The 18,269-nt window shown below is 33.5% G+C and overlaps 1 protein-coding gene across 1 annotated transcript in view; it reads right to left on the minus strand.

Annotated features, from left to right (window-relative positions):
* Positions 1-8,337: 8,337 nt before the first annotated feature.
* LOC150087233 (prolyl 3-hydroxylase 2-like) overlaps positions 8,338-18,269 on the minus strand; it is a 178,445-nt gene continuing 168,513 nt past the window's right edge. The window contains exons 11-12 of the mRNA XM_090372416.1: positions 11,552-11,624; positions 8,338-8,721 (exon numbers count right to left, since the gene is read on the minus strand). Of these exons, the coding sequence (XP_090228542.1) occupies positions 8,338-8,721; positions 11,552-11,624 (457 nt within the window). The remainder of the gene's footprint in view (positions 8,722-11,551; positions 11,625-18,269) is intronic.

An 18,269-nucleotide genomic window follows, 5' to 3' on the forward strand; every position in this document is an offset into this window, starting at 1 on the left:
TTTAACTGCTGCTCAGTATCTTAGAGAATACTTTTAACTGATGATACTTCCCTATATTTTGATCACACTGTGTGTGCTCACCTAGACACCATTTTTGGACATCATTAGGCTGGCCATTCTACATCTCTGTATCGGCCCTGAAGGTCACCCAAACCTTGCTATATGTGATTTTTGGGTGTGAAATATAAAGGCTGGGCCGGCCCAAGCTACGGGCAAGCTGGGCTACTGCCCGGAGTGCTGACGCTTTGAGGGTGCATGACATTGGGGCTGTCAAAGATTTGAGAGGGTTGCAATATGCTTCATGGAAGGGGTAAAAACGAAAGATTTGGGAAAAGATGTGGAGGCCCTTTCTTTCTCTATAGCAAAGTAAACAGTCAAAAATGCATCAGCTAGGTGGCATGCGCCCGATGCAAAGGCCCTCCGCCTTTCAAAGATTTTAGTGAAAATGGATAGAGAACCCGGGAATACCAGACTAATTGAAAATTCTCTCTCACACCCCTCAGACATGGGTTTGCAAAACAATGGCTGCTCCCTTGAAAGGGGCACTTTTATTGCCTTCTCCCAGGCTCTACCCTGAAAGAGGTATCAGGGTAGAGCCTGATTAATATATATGTCGTGAGTAAAAAATATATGTCCACCCTTCAATTTGTATCTCAACCTATTTGTAACCATGATGATTTTATTTTTCAAGTATCCTTACTGCTGACTAGAGTTTATTGCTCCCATTTGGTCCCTTCCTTTATTTCCGTTTACATTTTTGCTGAAATAGCAATCACTTCATATAGTGATTCACAAATTTGGATATTACTGATGTCATTAATAAATTTTCTGATATAAAATCAAGGAAAGGAATACATTAAGGGAATTTCATTTGACACTCGATAAAAATATGACATTTGGTGTTAATAACAAAAAATTCTTAAATTTTTGTTTTATATTTTTAAATAGCTTTGATGTAACTTGCTGTAGTGTAATGCAAAAATCTATATTTATTCTGTAAGCATCTACTATTAAGTATTGTCAACTGTCAGTCCGTCTCCAAATCCTTCCACTTCCAGATGGGATACTGATTTGAAATTTGGTATAAATATGTGATTGGTTACAATCCTATGTGCATCCAATTTCTTTCACATGCGTGGCTGAAATTTAATTATAGAAACTATTATTATATAAATTAAGGGCAAGCGTAACTGCAACCCACTGCTAGCATTTTGATAAATGTCCTAATAAAAAAAATGACTCTTTTGTAAAAACTTTTATTGTTAATATTTTAATATGACAATTAAAACATTATAAATATTCTGGTTGTTTTTTTTTTTTGTGTTTACATTTGTCTTTTAACTTTTCTCTAGCAAAAATAAAAATATTAACTCAATAAAAACACCTTAAATTTTTTTCTGTCTGGAAGGGGGCACAGGAATACCTCCCCATCAAGGGCACCAATATACCTCAGGCTAACTCTGTATAAAGGATAGGGCATGTGCAACAAAATCTCATGATGTCAATGATTTAAAGGGCAGAATTTCCACTGTTATCAAGAAAATTCTGTAAGAAATGTGTGCAGCTCCATTCCACTGATGTATTTTAGGTAGGCCAAATATACATATATTTTTAGTGATTTTAAAAAAGCACTAATGCTAATGGTTCACAAACTAAGTGGTGACACTTTCTTTTTTTTAAAATTTTCTGTGCAATTATGTAAAAATAAGTGTATATATAAAAAATTACAATTTATAGAATTTTGTATTTATACTTTTTTTACTATTAAAGTGGTAACGTACTTATAAATCACCTTATATAATCTGTAAAGTGTTTGTTGTCTGTTTGCATGAAGCCAATTACAACCATTATGTGCATGGCCTCCTCTTTCACCCAGAAGGTCAAGTGAAAATTCTGACTTCCGAAGAAGAGGGTCAAAGAACGCAGGAGCAAAGGTTGTAATGTTAGATGATCATCCAAAAATTCTAATTTCTCGATCACACAGATCTCATCCTGTGCTTCTACTGACGAATAATTCAATTTAAATGGAAATTTAGCTAATAATTAAGTAGGGTTATTATAAATATCTGATATACCCAATCCTTTGATATGCTATACATTAAGTTTCATTATGTAAAGCCCTTAGACACTTAAACAGTTAATTTCCTTAAATATAGCCTTCTTAAATACATAAACACTGAAACCCCTCCTCCTATTCATTTTAAAAAAGCAAGAGCATCATGTGATTATTTATGTATACTATTTACACTATATAAAACTGCAGTTCCTTTGTAATACTGCAACATTGTATGCAGACTAAACAAAGCAAAAGTAACTTTTTTTTGAGGACATACTGGCAACCCACTTGAAACTTAACATCAGTAGTATCATTAACCAAATAACTAAAATGAATCAAAACAAGTATTAAATAAATAAGACAAAAATAAAGTATACACTAAAACATTTAGGAACTTAAGTAAAAGGATCCAGAAATAAAAAAAATAAATAAAAACAAATCTCTGTTAGATCATTAATCTGAATAACAGAGAAGAAACAGTTAAATCTTCATTACCCATGTATATATTATATACATTATTTACACTGAAAATACTCATCAATCAGGCAGTCATAACAATCAATATTCTCCATAGATTTTCCTATAGCATAAAACAGCATTATATAAAAGAAAATCATTTAATCATTTTACCTCATCATATTAAAAACAATTAATTCAGTGTAGTAATAAAAGTAATGTATAAAGTGTGCAAAGGAATGTGAAGTTTGCTATTTACCTAATTAGTCTTATAAATGTTCTGTATTTCCCCTAAAGTATATCTGTAAATTTAAATCAGAATCTAAATCATATAAAATATAAGTAGTATATATATATATATATATATATATATGTAGTAGTACATATACTACTTATATTTTATATGATATTTCCTTAAAATTTACATTCATACAAATTCATTAGCATGAACAATCATTTTGTGAGTGAACACACACAAATCTCTGTAAACTTAAGCCAAATCAAAAAATGTGCTGGGATTATGTGAAATCTTCTTCATATGATATTAAGCCAATTATGAAGAGAAAAGAATAAAGCAATTTTATGAAGTTTTCTAGTTAGAGAAATCCCTTTGGTCATGGTGCATGCGCTAGTTCATAAAGCTTGTATATTGTCATTACAAGTGTGTGTTCATGGGCTGATTTGCACACTGTGCAGGCTGGAATAACTCATGGGTGGATACTCTACTCCCTCTACCTGAGATTGACTAACTAAATACTTGACTGAAGGGGCCGTTAAGAATTCCTGCAGTTACTGACAGAATTCAAACTCATTATGTCACTTTAAATGAATGGCAAATGGGAAACCTGCTATAATATAAGAAAGGATGAAGGAAATGAAGCTATAGAAAATGGAAAAAAGGTTGCATGCACTTAACACAAATATGGATATTTTAAATAGAAGAGAACACAAGAAGCATACAATCTGAACTTTCCACAACTTCTTAAGATATAAAGAAGCTTTCCCTGAATCGTTAGAAGAGTAAAATCCCATTACAAGGAATACCATTTTAACAAAAATTTCAATATAACAAAATTCTAGGTTCTGGCCACCTTACCTTACCATTAATGCTTTAGTTTTGGAAAAAAATTTAATACAATGAATTACTTGCAAACCCCACATATGTCTTTAATGCACTGATTTCCAACTGAAGGAAAAAACCTTTTCTGAAAATTATGAATGGCAGTGTATAGCCCATATTATAAATATGGTTATGGGAGTATAATACACTTGAGGGGGAGGGGGGTAAAGCAGCATGCAGCAAAAAAATTCAATATTACATCTTCCACACTTCCAAATGAATCATATGCCTCCCACCTCTGCAGCATGCAATGGTACAGCTTTACATCAGTGTCTTGTGGAGGGGGGAATCAAATTATGTATGATTTGGGTAACTTTGTAATTATGCAATTTGTGTACCTGTACTTTTTTTTGTAGACTCAATTTTTTAAAAAAATACTTAAATCAAAGAAAATAACTGAAAAGTAGATCACAGACAGTAATGACATAACTAAAAAAAAAACCAAACAAATCTCTTGTTCCCCACCTCCTCCTCCTGAAACCAAACTTCATCCTTCTATTTAATATTCTTTGCATTATCTTAGCAGCATGTGGTACCAAACTCAGCTTTAAAATATTTACATTTCACTGTATGGCTTTTTGTTTTTATTCATATCATTAATGTAGTCTTAAAATCTGGCCATTTCCCTTGTTCATATACTAATATACATAATACTGTTAATTCCTTTAAGCCCACTTCCCCCAGTAACCTTATAAAATGAACTGGAATTCCATTACTATCTATTGCCTTATTTTGCTTCATTTCCTTTAGTGCTATGCTCTTTAATGACAGACCCAAAGCATCTTGAGCCATTATTTCTGCATTATCAAAATCATCCTGTTCTTGCTGCTCATTTCACCAATATAATTTCCTTATATATTCTATTCCCCCCCCCCAACCCACACCACCACCTCTGGTTTTCTTAGTGCCATCCTTCCATAAAAAAATCTTTACATTTATTTCCTTCCCATTTTGCTTTGGTAGCTGTTGGACTATTATGATATCTGGAAAAACTGCATATATTCCCCACTTGGGATTCACCTTTTGACTCATCTGTGAACATAATTGGAATGTACAGTTTTATGATGGTTAAATGCAGCTGTAGGATGAGTTTTAGATTCCTGTTCCACTTCTGAAGCTGTGTACGTCACATTTCAATGGGACCAAGTTCAAAGGTGAAATTTGAACTTGGCCCCATTGATATAAACTTTGTTAAAGTTGCCAATTTGGACAGTCCTTTTTTCCCAAATATTGGATAACTGTACGGTGAATGATTCTGTCCATGTTTCCTCATTCACATAACTGTGTTGACTTCAGGACCAGTAATTAAAAATGGATATCATTGAAATTGCATGAAACTTGGTGGGTTACTATTTGAAGTGTTATATATTAAGTGCAGAAATTTTAACACTAAACCACTACCCTTTCATACTGGGGCAACAAAATTTTCAAAAACTCCTCATATATCTATCTCTAGCAAATACTAAGCATGGAAAATAGGCAGGCAAAGGGAAGAAATTAAAAGAAGAATTCAACTTGGCTGGTTAGAATATGGAAAAATGAGAAATATATTTAGAGATGAGAAAATTCCAACAAGTCTAAAATGAAGAGCATTTGGCCAGTGCATTTTGTTTATTATAACACTTGGAAGTGAAACATGGTGCCTAACAGAAAGACTGAAATTAACACAACAGAAATGGAAAGAAGCATGCTGGGAATTACTCTAAGGGACAGAAAGACAAATAAGTGGGTCAGAGAAATACAGGGGTGGCTGATATAATAACACATATTAAGTGATTACAGTGGAAATGGTTTGTACATATTGCGAGATATAGTGACTAAAGATGGAACAGAAATTTAATGGAATGGAGACCACTGGATGATAAACAAGGAATGAGAAGACCTAGAGTGCAATGGAGAGATGAAATCTAGAAAATTTTAGGAGTGTAATGGATGGAAGCTGCAGCAGCAAAATGAACATGGAGAAAGGTGAGGGAAGAAGACTTTTGCCTGGCAGCGGACTGACAACAATTGAAGAGGAGTTAATTATATAGGAATACAAGTAACTGTAGTGTTCTCTCACTCAATTGCTTGATCATCACATAATGAATATTGTTCAGTTGGACTATCTTTGTATTCTATAATATAAAAAAAAAAAAATTGTAAATTCTAAGCCTTTTTACTTAGGCTCCATCTAATCCTTACCATATCTTTAAATTTCTAGAAGTTATGATATTTTCCAAATTTCTGTAATGGATCACTTGGGATTCCTCATAAGTGTTATGGTATTTTAATCCTTCTTGTAATTCAATGATACGGCTATTTGCATTCAGATCTACAACTTTTATTCACCTATGAAAGCTGCAATAATGTAAGACTGAATCAAAATGCAAGTTGACATTTCAATACTAAGCTTGTTGTTCAGATTTATCTATAGAAATTTGCAATCACAATTAGGAAGAAACAACATTTCACTGTGTATAAGTAAAACATTTACTTAATCTTCCTGCACAATCAGATTAAAAAATATATAATAATAAAATTAGGCTGTACGCTATATTCCTCTATCTTGGTACTTAATCAGTAATGTGATAAGATTAGAATATTTACATTTGAATTGCTACATAACTTTGAAATTATATAATATATATATATTTACATTCCTCATGGAATCGTGGTATACATAATAGCGACTGGTAAGGAAAACTGCTAAACCCTTCTTAAACATAGTTTTCTCCTAATTATAGTCTACCCTGTGTATAACCATGCTCTTCATGGAATATAATAGAAGTTAATTTTAATTAAAGTAACTGCCTGTCAATAAATATGAAGTATATTATTACTACATTTAAACAGCCATACTACAGCTATCATCAAAAATAAGTGTATTAGCATCAAAAAATAATGCTCACTATGAAAATAACATGTTAATAATATTTATATGTCCTCATGGAATCGTGTACTGTAGAAATATAAACAGTATTAAGGTGCAAGGAACTCAATATAAATAAATAAATTCTTACAATCATACGCACCCAAAATATCCTAAATTTTGGAAATTGGGTACTCCTGATTATTACAAAAAGTGTCTAATCTTTTTTTTTAACATTTTGATTCACTGTGATTAAAATTAGTGTCAGATATTCTCATTAAATGAGAATTCAAAATTTACCTATTTAGTTTTTTTTCTCCTCTTCATTTAAAATAATTGACTGTAATAGTATATTGTTTCCTTATGGTTATTCGTTTGAAACTAGAACTTGTTGGAAAAGCTTATCATACAAATAAAAGCATAAAGGAACGTGCATCTTCCTTTATATTCATTTTTTTATGAATTAAACAACACACAAATGAATTTTTTTTTTGCTCAATTTTGCTTCAAAATTTTAAATCAATTGCTGTTGGCTATTTAGGTAAATGCTACAATACAATATAATTACTTATATGTCTACTTTATAAAAGTAATGATATTTCAATAAGTCATTTAAAAAACACAGTGATGCTAAAAAACAAGCTTAACTAAATGCGATAGCAAAAGCTAAAAATTAACCTTAAAAGTTTCCATTCAAAAAAAGAGATATATCAAAACAATCACAACTTTGCATATTCAGCTGCCATTATCTATATAGTATAAGCATTACAAGATATGTTGACGTACCAACCTTATAAAAATGACAATAATGTTATATTCACTCTCTCTCTCTCTCTCTCTCTCTCTCTCTCTCTCTCTCTCTCTCTCTCTCTCTCTCTCTCTCTCTCTCTCTCTCTCACACACACACACACACACACCTTGTTATACAAATTAAGTGTAATATATAAAAGAAAAAAATTTTATATATCACAATATATGCAAAAAATGCTGTGACCTGCTGACCATCACATGAAATCATACGCAAGATAATGCCTATTTGTAGCACATTTCACCCTATTCAATAGAGATCTCTCAAATTTTAAACATAACACTGTGGCAAAAAATTACTTCAGAAAGCAATTACCACAGTGAAGAGGGATTTTTCAGTGTTGGGGGGGGGGACGACATGGGATCATTTTTGACCTGCCAACAGGTTGACAATTATAGATAGTATTATTTAGCACCACTAGAAACAAACACATTTCTAATCCAACATCAACATTTCTGATGTTGTTTAATGCTTCCAAAATAATTTTTAAGGAACAAATCATTTATTTACAGTTTATGTAAATTACTTCCCCTTCTGTTTCTATCAAGTATTATGTTTATATCAAGTATTTTATATATATATATATATATATATATATATATATATATATATATGTGTGTGTGTGTGTGTGTGTGTGTGTAAAATATGGCACTTTTTCAGTTTTACTGAGATATTATTATGCATCACAGGACAAAAACATTAAGAAAATGGCAGTGATGATGCCTACCATCAAATAAACGGAATGGTTATTAATGTAAAAATTTCATACATAAATACAAAAAAAGAAAATCAATCTATGATTCTTGTGATAAGTGATTTGATCGATATTAAAGTAACTAACTGTATTGAAAAATTTATATATTGTTTCATTTCTGTTTCATTTTGTCTCATTAGGTCTTTTCTGGCTAGTGTTTCAGAATACTTAAAATTGCATGAAATGATAATTTTTACGCAACCTTAAACCAATTCAAAAATTCCACATATGATAAATTAAGACTAGAAAAACAGTTACTGAAAAAAATCTTCCAAAACTTTTTCACAAAAAATCATAACTCATCAGTATACTTTTGTTCATTTTCATAGCCACTCTTCTTTTGAACATCATATTCATTTAGGATATCATCGTTATTTAAACTAGTCCTACCATTTCTTGATTTTTCAGGTTCATTTTTTATATTACCTGGAGAATTATGACTAACTGAAGAAGGAACATGTTTTTGAGAATAATCCCATTTGGATTTTAGTTTCTGCACAATTTCATTAAGAGAATGTTTTGCAATATCCCTCTCTCGTTCCTTGTATTTGGAATCAAGAGTGTACCACATAGCTAAAGCACATCTGCGTCCTCTCTTTACAGCTTTAACTCCGTGAAGATTTTCTTTGCCTGCTGAGAATGCAACCATACGGCCACACTTTGGTTTTACAGAAGCCTGAATAAAAATAAGAAATCTGTTTCATATTATACACTAAATGCAAACTGATTTTAGGTAAATTGGAATAAGAGTGTATAAAATAATAATCATGTATAACTTGATAATAACTTAATTTTAATGAGTCAACAAAATATGTCAACCAAATATTTTCAGATAGCGTAACAATAGAATTTCTTTCATCCATAATCAAGATTAGTCACAATACAAGCCAATTTCTGACTATCAACTTTGACTACCCGATAATATTACTGGCAAATGATGAAAAGAAAATATTATTATTGGAAAATTATGCAAGAAAGCAAACTTATAAAGCATCAGCCAAAAAAAAAAAAAAAACCTTCCCAACAATCACCTGTCCCCTACAATCATTTGTCTAGTTTTTCCTTGAATTTATTCAAAGTACCCACTTCCACAACAACAGATGGAAGTTTGTTCCACTATCAACACCTGCTGGCTGACAACAAAATTTCACATAATTATCCTGTAATCCATCCTCCATTTGAATTTATGCTCCTAATTATATGTAGTCTGAGCAAGAGAAAAACTACCACCAGCATTGAGTTTGCTCAATCCATTCAATGCCTTGAACACCCTCAATCAGATCATCTTGCAGGTGCCCAAGTCTCCAGACACTGCAATTTGAAGAAATGAAGCCTTTTTTGGTAAGACCACCCTTTTGTTCCTGTCACCAATCTCACTGCCCTTCTCTGCACCCATTCCAGCAGACATACATCTTTTCTAAAATGAAGTCTCCAAACCTGTTTGCAGTAGTCACGATGTGGCCTAACTATTGCCTTGTACAATGAGATAATCACCTTATCCCTGCATATAAAATGACAAAATCCACGAGCTTTCCTGGCAATCTGTCTGCATTGCTCAGAGAACTTTAGAGAAACTTTGGCATTAATATACCTTCATAAATATTAATAAATATAGAAAACAACAAGGGTCCATACTTTGGATTCAGAGGAGGGTTATATGGATCACCTCTGAATACAAAGATGCTCTCATAATTATGGCTAAGGGTTTGCTGATCTCCTTGGGTATCACCTGATAATTTGTGTCCCACATGCATTTTTCTTCCCTTCCATAAGTCTGATCAGTTCATCTGACATCCTAGTAGCTTCTACAATTATTTCCCTGAATGCTTCCCATTTACAATTTGCTGTTGATAACACTACATTGGTCCCACTGCATAGAATTTAAAAAAATGTCTATGATACTGTAGTCATCAATACCTTACATGTGAAGAAATGATTCCAATAAGGGTTACTGGTTTGAGAGAAGAAAGAGATTTGTAAATAGATTAGAATTTTAAAAATATGAGTAATAAAAAATATTTTAAAGCGTGCTAATGAATATTGTACCTGCGGTGAATGGGATCTATCCAGTTATATTAAAGGAGGTAGCAAAGGAAATAAGTAAACCTATATAGCCATAATCATGAGAACATCCTTGAATTCAGGGGAGGTCCCCACAAACTGGAGATGTGCAAATGTGTCCCCAATTCACAAAGAGGGATCAAAGGGTGACAAGTAATTACAGACCTGTTAGTTTAACATCTGTTCCAGGGAAATAATAATAGTCACTGGTTAAAGAAGCATTGCAGGATTATTTAGACAAGACTGCAGTTATAGTTCAGACACAGCATGGATTTGTTAAGGGGAAACCTTGTCTGACCAATTTGACTGGATAATACTTGTGATCACAAAGAAACTGGATGCAAAAAATAATTTTGATATCATATACTTGGATTTTGGAAAAGCTTCAGATATTGTTGCATGTGGAAGACTGCTGTACAAATTGAAGCAGTATGGCATTAAGGGGAAGTTGCTGCTATGGATGATTGAGTGGGAGAAGACAAGACAAAGAGAGTGTTAATCAGTGGACACCGCTCTTCATGGACTAATGTTATTAGTCCAAGGTACTCAGTACACATCAGTATTATGTGTACCGAGCCTACAGATAGTCCAACTTCATGAGCAATCTCAAAAATAGTCATTTGCCTATCATTTTGCATGTTTCTTCACTTTTCATGATGTCAAAGGGCACCCACAGTGAGGTTCACATTTCAGTGTTTCCTGTCCATTTTTAAACTAATTAAACCACTTTTAAACTGCTGTTTTCTTTAAAGCATCATCTCTATAAACTTTTTGTAATACCTGCAACATCTTTGTAGCACTTTTCCCAAGTCTAAGGAACTTTATGTTAGCACGTTATTCGAACTGCAACCTTTCACAATGAATTAGTTGTGACATGAGTGAAGTGGTTGAGCCAGTTCCTACTTGGCATGCATGCACACCAAGGTCAATGTTCACATCCCATGGAACCTTATGGCTGTAACACAAACTATTTAAATATCAGCATACAATTCTAGGAAATTTTTGAATGTAACATGTATGTTAAGGCACACAGCATTTATGCAATTAAATATGGATTTATACAGATTAAATATGAGTAGTAGTAGTAACAACTCTGCCAATTAAAAAAAATGGTTTGGGTTTGCACTTTTTCTATTAAGGAATGACTTTTTACACAAGCACTTTTTTTTTTTTTTTTTTAGCACTGAGAAAAATTTGTTAATCATAGAAGACAATGCTTTTCATGTTTTTATATCCATTTTATATACAATACACTAAAGTAGCATAGCTTGAGTTGTTTTTGCTAATCTAAACACAATAAAACTCATTGTCATTAAGTCCTATAAAGTTGATGTACATTTATTTATTCACCTTTGCTATTGTAAATTAAAAAAAAAAAAAAAACTGGAATTTTAAATGATTTTAAAGTGCAATTCAAGTTTATGTATAATTCTATATTAAATTACCTGAACTGTCTTTTTGTCCTTAGCAAAAATAAATTCTCCCCCATCAAAGTCACTGTTAAGGTATACAATTGCACTAAAATAAAAAAAACACTTAATTGAAAGTGTCAGAGAATAATTTTAAAAAATACATATAAATACTGTAATTTGGAAATATACATTTTGAATATCATCATCTCAAATGAAATTTCTGTGCTACCTCTGAGTTGCCGGTGTGTGTGTGTGTTTGTGCGCACATCTATACATGCATGTACATAGTGGGGTGAAAAGTTTCTCCTCTTCTGTTGTTCCACTAATATTAATCCTAGACAGGTAAGATTCATGAAAATCATCATATTGACATCTTTCTTTATGTAAAATAAAGGGTTACTTGTGGCCAACTCCCTCATCCACTTCACCTACTTCTTCAGTATTGGACTGTCCCGTCCTAAAGCTATTGTAGTGGTAGTAAGCACGTGTGTTTGATGTTTTGGTAGAACCGTATTTTGTGGTGGTGCTACCAATGTAGCAAGCGTTACAGTTATATTGACATTTTATTAAGTAGATGATATTATTCATGTCACTAATGTGGTAATTTTGTGTATCTTTATATGAGTTGAATAATGAACCTAGTTTATTGTAAGATGAGAATGTAAGGGTGATATCAGTACTTTTGAATAAATTTAATGAAAAGATCATTTATTGTGGATTTGTGCCCTATTAAGAGGATATCGTCAGCATATCATATAAATAATTTAATATCAGGGAGGTATGGTTGTAATATATGATTTTCTACGGAGGCTAGGTAAATTTCAGATAGGGGGAGCTGAGATTCCTAACCCCATAGGTAGGCCGTAGGTTTGCTGGTAAATCTGATTAAGAAATCGGAAGTATCTGACATCTAATAGAAAGGTTGTAAGCCCTAGTATGCTATTAATTGAAAGGGAAGTGTGATTCGATAAGGTTTTGTCGTCTGTTAAGAAATTACGTAAGTTTTGTAATGTGGACGGCAAATGTACATTAGTGTACAATGAGACTACATCAAAAGATGCTAGGATGTCATCATTGGTTATTGTGATAGAATTTATTTTTTCAAAGGTTTGGGAGGTATTGTTTACTTTAAATTTTGAAAATCTGGTGAAGGGGGAGATAATTTTGACCAGGAAGGAAGATAAATTAGTGAAAGCTGATTTGCTGAAGGATATTATGGGTCTTAGTGGGTGATTGGGTTTAGGGAGTTTGGTAATACCAAACATATGCGGTAGAATATTGTTACGGATAATCTGTTGAAGGGTGTATAAATTAATTTCATTGTTGGATCTTAATTTCCTTAAAATGATGTCAAGCTTATTTTTATGTTTGGAAATAGTATATGTGTTATCCAGTTTGTATGTATCTGAATCAGAGAGTATAGATTCCATTTTTTCTATATATGTGCTTTTGTTTATAATTACTATGGAATTACCCTTGTCAGCTTTCTGGACGATGATATTTGGACTGTTACGTATTTTTTGTAAGTCCATTAACTGTTGTTTGTTTATATTGGGTTGGGGTTTGAATCTGGAGTTAAGAATTGAATTACTTTGGTGTATAATTCGCCATTTATCTGGATGGTTATCTAATTTGGTTTGTAGTTCTATTATACATTCTTTGTAGGGATATTTATTATCTTTAATAGCAAAGTTAAAACCGTAATCGAGGCTAGCGAGTTCAGTGGAAGAAAAAAGGGTACGAAGAAATGTTTATAGTGGAAGATTTTGTGGCAGTGTGAGGTTTCTGTGTAAGGATCCCCCATTTTCTGTTGTGTCTGAGTTCGATGTCGTTAATGTCAGCTGCTATACGTATTTCATTATATGTCGCAAGGTCCACCCAAGATTGCGGTGTCATATTTATTTTTAGGCTGAATCTTAATTGGTGTATTTGGGATAGTAGGTTATATTTTTTATTGCATCTCTTCTTCTTTTTGTACAATTTTAATACAGGTTTGATGGATAATATATGGATATTTTTTACATGTATTTCTAGGAAATATGCAGGCAAATTCCGGGATAATATTATGAAAGAGGCATTTTTTTAAAAAAGAAATATGAATTTTATTGAAAAATATTTAATTAAAATTTTTGATAGTTGTGTTTCGGGATTTGACATGTTCAGGGGCATCAAGGAACGTAGGTTAAAAGGCTTATTTTTATGTCACTAATGTGGTAATTCACACAAACCTTACTAAGGTTTGTGTGAAGATACTTACTATATACAAAACTAGGAATAAGAATTTTCAAAAAAAAATACTCACATAGGCAAATACTTATGTATTTGCCTATGTGAGTATTTTACACTTTGAATCACATCACCCCCTCAACATAAAAAAAGCAGTCCTTTATAATCAAATTTACAGTGATATAAAATACAGTTCCACACATTATGACCTTAATAATGAACTACATTATCTTACAAGTAAATTCATATCTAGGAAATATCCTATTCAATTAATCAAACAAACTATTATCACAGTCCAAAATAATATCAACAACCCACCCAAATGCATGTCCAATAATAATCCACGTATTATCCTCCCTTACCATAGTAATTTTGCCAACCAATTCCGCCGTTTATTCAAAAGTACTGATATCACCCTTACATTCTCATCTTACAATAAACTAATTTCATTATTCAACTCATATAAAGATACACAAAATTACCACATTAGTGACATGAATAATATCATCTACTTAATAAAATGTCAAGATAACTGTAATGCTTGCTACATTGGTAGCACCACCACAAAATACGGTTCTACCAAAACATCAAACACACGTGCTTACTACCACTACAATAGCTTTAGGACGGGACAGTCCAATACTGAATTAACAACACATGTTCAATCCCACAACCACACCCCCTTAGTAGATTCAGCCATTCCTATTATCAAATTAAAATCCAGTTTTAAAATTTTCCAATATGAAGTCCTAGTTATAGAATGGTTTTGCCGCCATTCCACTCTTCAAGTATTAAATTCCAAACTACCCTATAACATAGCACCGGTCTGGAACCTCATGCACCTGAGATTCCCACATGTATCCAGGAGCATCACAGGAACCTAGTCTTCTTAAATACACGCGTTTACTCTCATTCTACCATTGCCAACTGAAGATGTGTAAAGCGAAAGCCACTTGTTATGGCTATTGGCCTTCTGTTTCCAACCGTATAACTAAAATCGTTTCAAATTTCAACATTGACAACCAAGGACGAAGACGTGCACTTCTACTTCCTTGTGCACATTTTAATTCTGTTTTTAAATCCTAACTTATTCATGCCAACTTAAATTTAAAATTATCATCCAATTTATTCCAAACATCAATGCAGATATTTAAATGTATGCCCCTCACATATGTTATCTGAGCAAAAGTAAGAATGCCATCAATATTCAGCATACTTAATGCATTTAAAGCCTTTAATACCTCAATCAAATCTCTTCACAGGTTCCTACTTTTCAAAATGCTGCAATTTGCAGAACCAAAGTCTTTTTTGGTAAGAGTACTCCTTTTTTTCCCCCCTCATTAATCTCATTGCTCTTTTCTGCACCCATTCCAATAAATCAACATCCTTCCTAAAATGAGGCTTCCAGACCTGTATGCAGTACTGACTGAAGATGTGGCCTTAACATTACTTTATACAGCAGAATAATTACTTCGTTATCACTGCTGGAAAAATTCCTTCATGTTATTTACAAAACCCTATGAACAGTCCTACCAGCCTGTCCACACTGCTCAGAGAACTACATGTCTGACTACACAATTACCCCAGGTTGTTTTCATTCTCTACTACCTTCAATGCGGTAACACAGAGTCAGTACGTTATTCTGAGATTACTCTTATGTGGTAACTTGCATTTGTCAAATTAAACTTCAATTGCCACTTCTTGGCACATCTTCCTAATTTTTCTAGATCTCATTGCAAGTGGCATACCCTGATTACTGTTATCAACCACCCACCCGCCATTTACAAACATGGGCAATAGTGAAATTATAGTAATCTTATAATACCATATTAATCTGACTAAAAAATGAACAGCAAGTGCTTAAAAAACGGTACTCACTTTGTATAAATCTGCAATAAATTTATTGGTAGATGGTGGCTAAATTTAGGTTGGAAGATGCATTAAAAAGAACTAAGGCGGAGGAATGGGGTGAAAATATTTTAAACAGATTTTAAAATGGGCGCAAGGAAGTAGAAATGCAGTCCTTGGTTGTCATAAAGAGGTTAAAGAATGCAAATGAAAAAAAGAAGACCGGTGATGCCAATAGCCGTTACAAGGGACTTTCGTTGAATAAACCGTCATCAGTTGGCAAATGGGAGAGAAGTAAGCACGTGTTGTATTTAAAGTTTATCTATACTCTCGTGATGCTCTTTTTGACACGTGGGAATTTAGCCACGAGAGGTTCCAAGCCGGTGAGAGGTTGAAGGGAAGTTTAGCGTTAATAATATTGAGATCAGAATGGTGTCGGTACCATTCGATGGTGAGGGCTTCGTATTGGAGAATTCTGTAGCTCGATCTAAGTTTAATAGTGGTAATGGCAGAGTCAACAAGGGAAGTTTAGCGTTAATAATATTGAGATCAGAATGGTGTCGGTACCATTCGATGGTGAGGGCTTCGTATTGGAGAATTCTGTAGCTCGATCTAAGTTTAATAGTGGTAATGGCAGAGTCAACAAGGGGGGGGGCGTGTGGTTATGTGTTTCAGGGTGGATTGTTAACTCAGTGCAGGATTGACTTGTCCTAAAACTGTTGAAGTGGTAGTATGCGCAGGTATTGGAAGTTGTGGAGGAACCGAATTAGGTGGTAGTGCTGTAACATGTAACAGGTGTCGCAGTCTGGTTGGCATTTTATGAGATATATTATATTATTGAGATTGTTGATGGGATATTTGTGTGTATCTTTATAAGAATTAAATAGGGAACCTAGTTTATTGTAAGTAAAGATGGTGAGGGAGATATCAGTATCTTTGAATATATGTCGGAATTGTGCTGCGAGTTCACTACGATAAGGGAGAAGTATGCGAGTATTTGTCTTGTTACTGTGTCTGTTGGGGTTATTAATACTGTTTTTAACTTTTAACGGTGGATATTGTATGTTGGATGAGTTGAGGGGGATAGCTCCTCAACTCATTGATCTACACAATGAACTTCAATACCTTACTGATAAATTCATAGCCAGGAGCTACCCCCCCCCCGAACTCATCCAACATACAATATCCACTGTTAAAAACAGTATTAATAACCCCAACATACACAGTAACAAGACAAATACTCGCATAGTTCTCCCTTATCATTGTGAACTCGCAGCACAATTCCGACATATATTCAAAGATACTGATATCTCCCTCACCTTCTCTACTTACAATAAACTAGGTTCCCTATTTAATTCTTATAAAGATATACACAAATATCCCATCAACAATCTCAATAATATAATATATCTCATAAAATGCCAACCAGACTGCGACACCTGTTACATCGGCAGCACTATCACCAAATTCGGTTCCTCCACAACTTCCAATATCTGCGCATACTACCACTTCAACAGATTTAGGACAAGTCAATCCTGCACTGAGTTAACAATCCACCCTGAAACACATAACCACACGCCCCCCCCTTGTTGACTCTGCCATTACCACTATTAAACTTAGATCGAGCTACAGAATTCTCCAATACGAAGCCCTCACCATCGAATGGTACCGACACCATTCCGATCTCAATATTATTAACGCTAAACTTCCCTTCAACCTCTCACCGGCTTGGAACCTCTCGTGGCTAAAGTTCCCACATGTCAAAAAGAGCATCACGAGAGTATAGATAAACTTTAAATACAACACGTGCTTACTTCTCTCCCATTTGCCAACTGATGACGGTTTATTCAACGAAAGTCCCTTGTAACGGCTATTGGCATCACCGGTCTTCTTTTTTTCATTTGCATTCTTTAACCTCTTTATGACAACCAAGGACTGCATTTCTACTTCCTTGCACCCATTTTAAAATCTGTTTAAAATATTTTCACCCCATTCTCCGCCTTAGTTCTTTTTAATGCATCTTCCAACCTAAATTTAGCCACCATCTACCAATAAATTTATTGCAGATTTATACAAGTTGAGTACCATTTTTTAAGCACTTGATATTCATTTTTTAGTCAAACTTGGGCATTAAGCCTGATAGGACTTTATCAATATCATTAATAAATACTGAAAACAACAATGGGCTCAGCACTTGGGGACTCTAATAACATTAGTCCAAGAGGAGCAATGTCCATTAATAACAACACTGTCTTCTCCTACTTGACCATCCCTTTATCTATAGCAGTACTTTTCCTCCAGTGCTACAATGCTCTAATTTGTACAGCAGTCTTTCATATCGAACAGTATCAAAAGTCTTTCTGAAATCTAAGTACATGATGTAAAAATTATTTTTTGCATCCAGTTCCTTTGTTATTGCATTGTTGTACCCAAACAGATTGGTCAGACATGATTGCCCCTTAACAAATTCGTGTTGTGATTGCTGTATAACTACATTCCTCTCTAGCTGGTCTTTTTAATTCTTTAACCAGTGACTCCATTTTCCTTGGAACAGAAGACAAACTTATAGGTCTGTAATTACTCACTTCACTGTTTGATCCCCCATTGTGAATGGGGGAGAGACAAATTTACCTAACCATAATCCACAGGGATAGCCTCTGAATCCAAGAATGCTTTC

This window comes from Mastigoproctus giganteus, chromosome 4, assembly GCF_048544385.1.
Source record: "Mastigoproctus giganteus isolate SK-2022 chromosome 4, ASM4854438v1, whole genome shotgun sequence".
In the NCBI taxonomy this organism is placed as follows: domain Eukaryota; kingdom Metazoa; phylum Arthropoda; class Arachnida; order Uropygi; family Thelyphonidae; genus Mastigoproctus; species Mastigoproctus giganteus.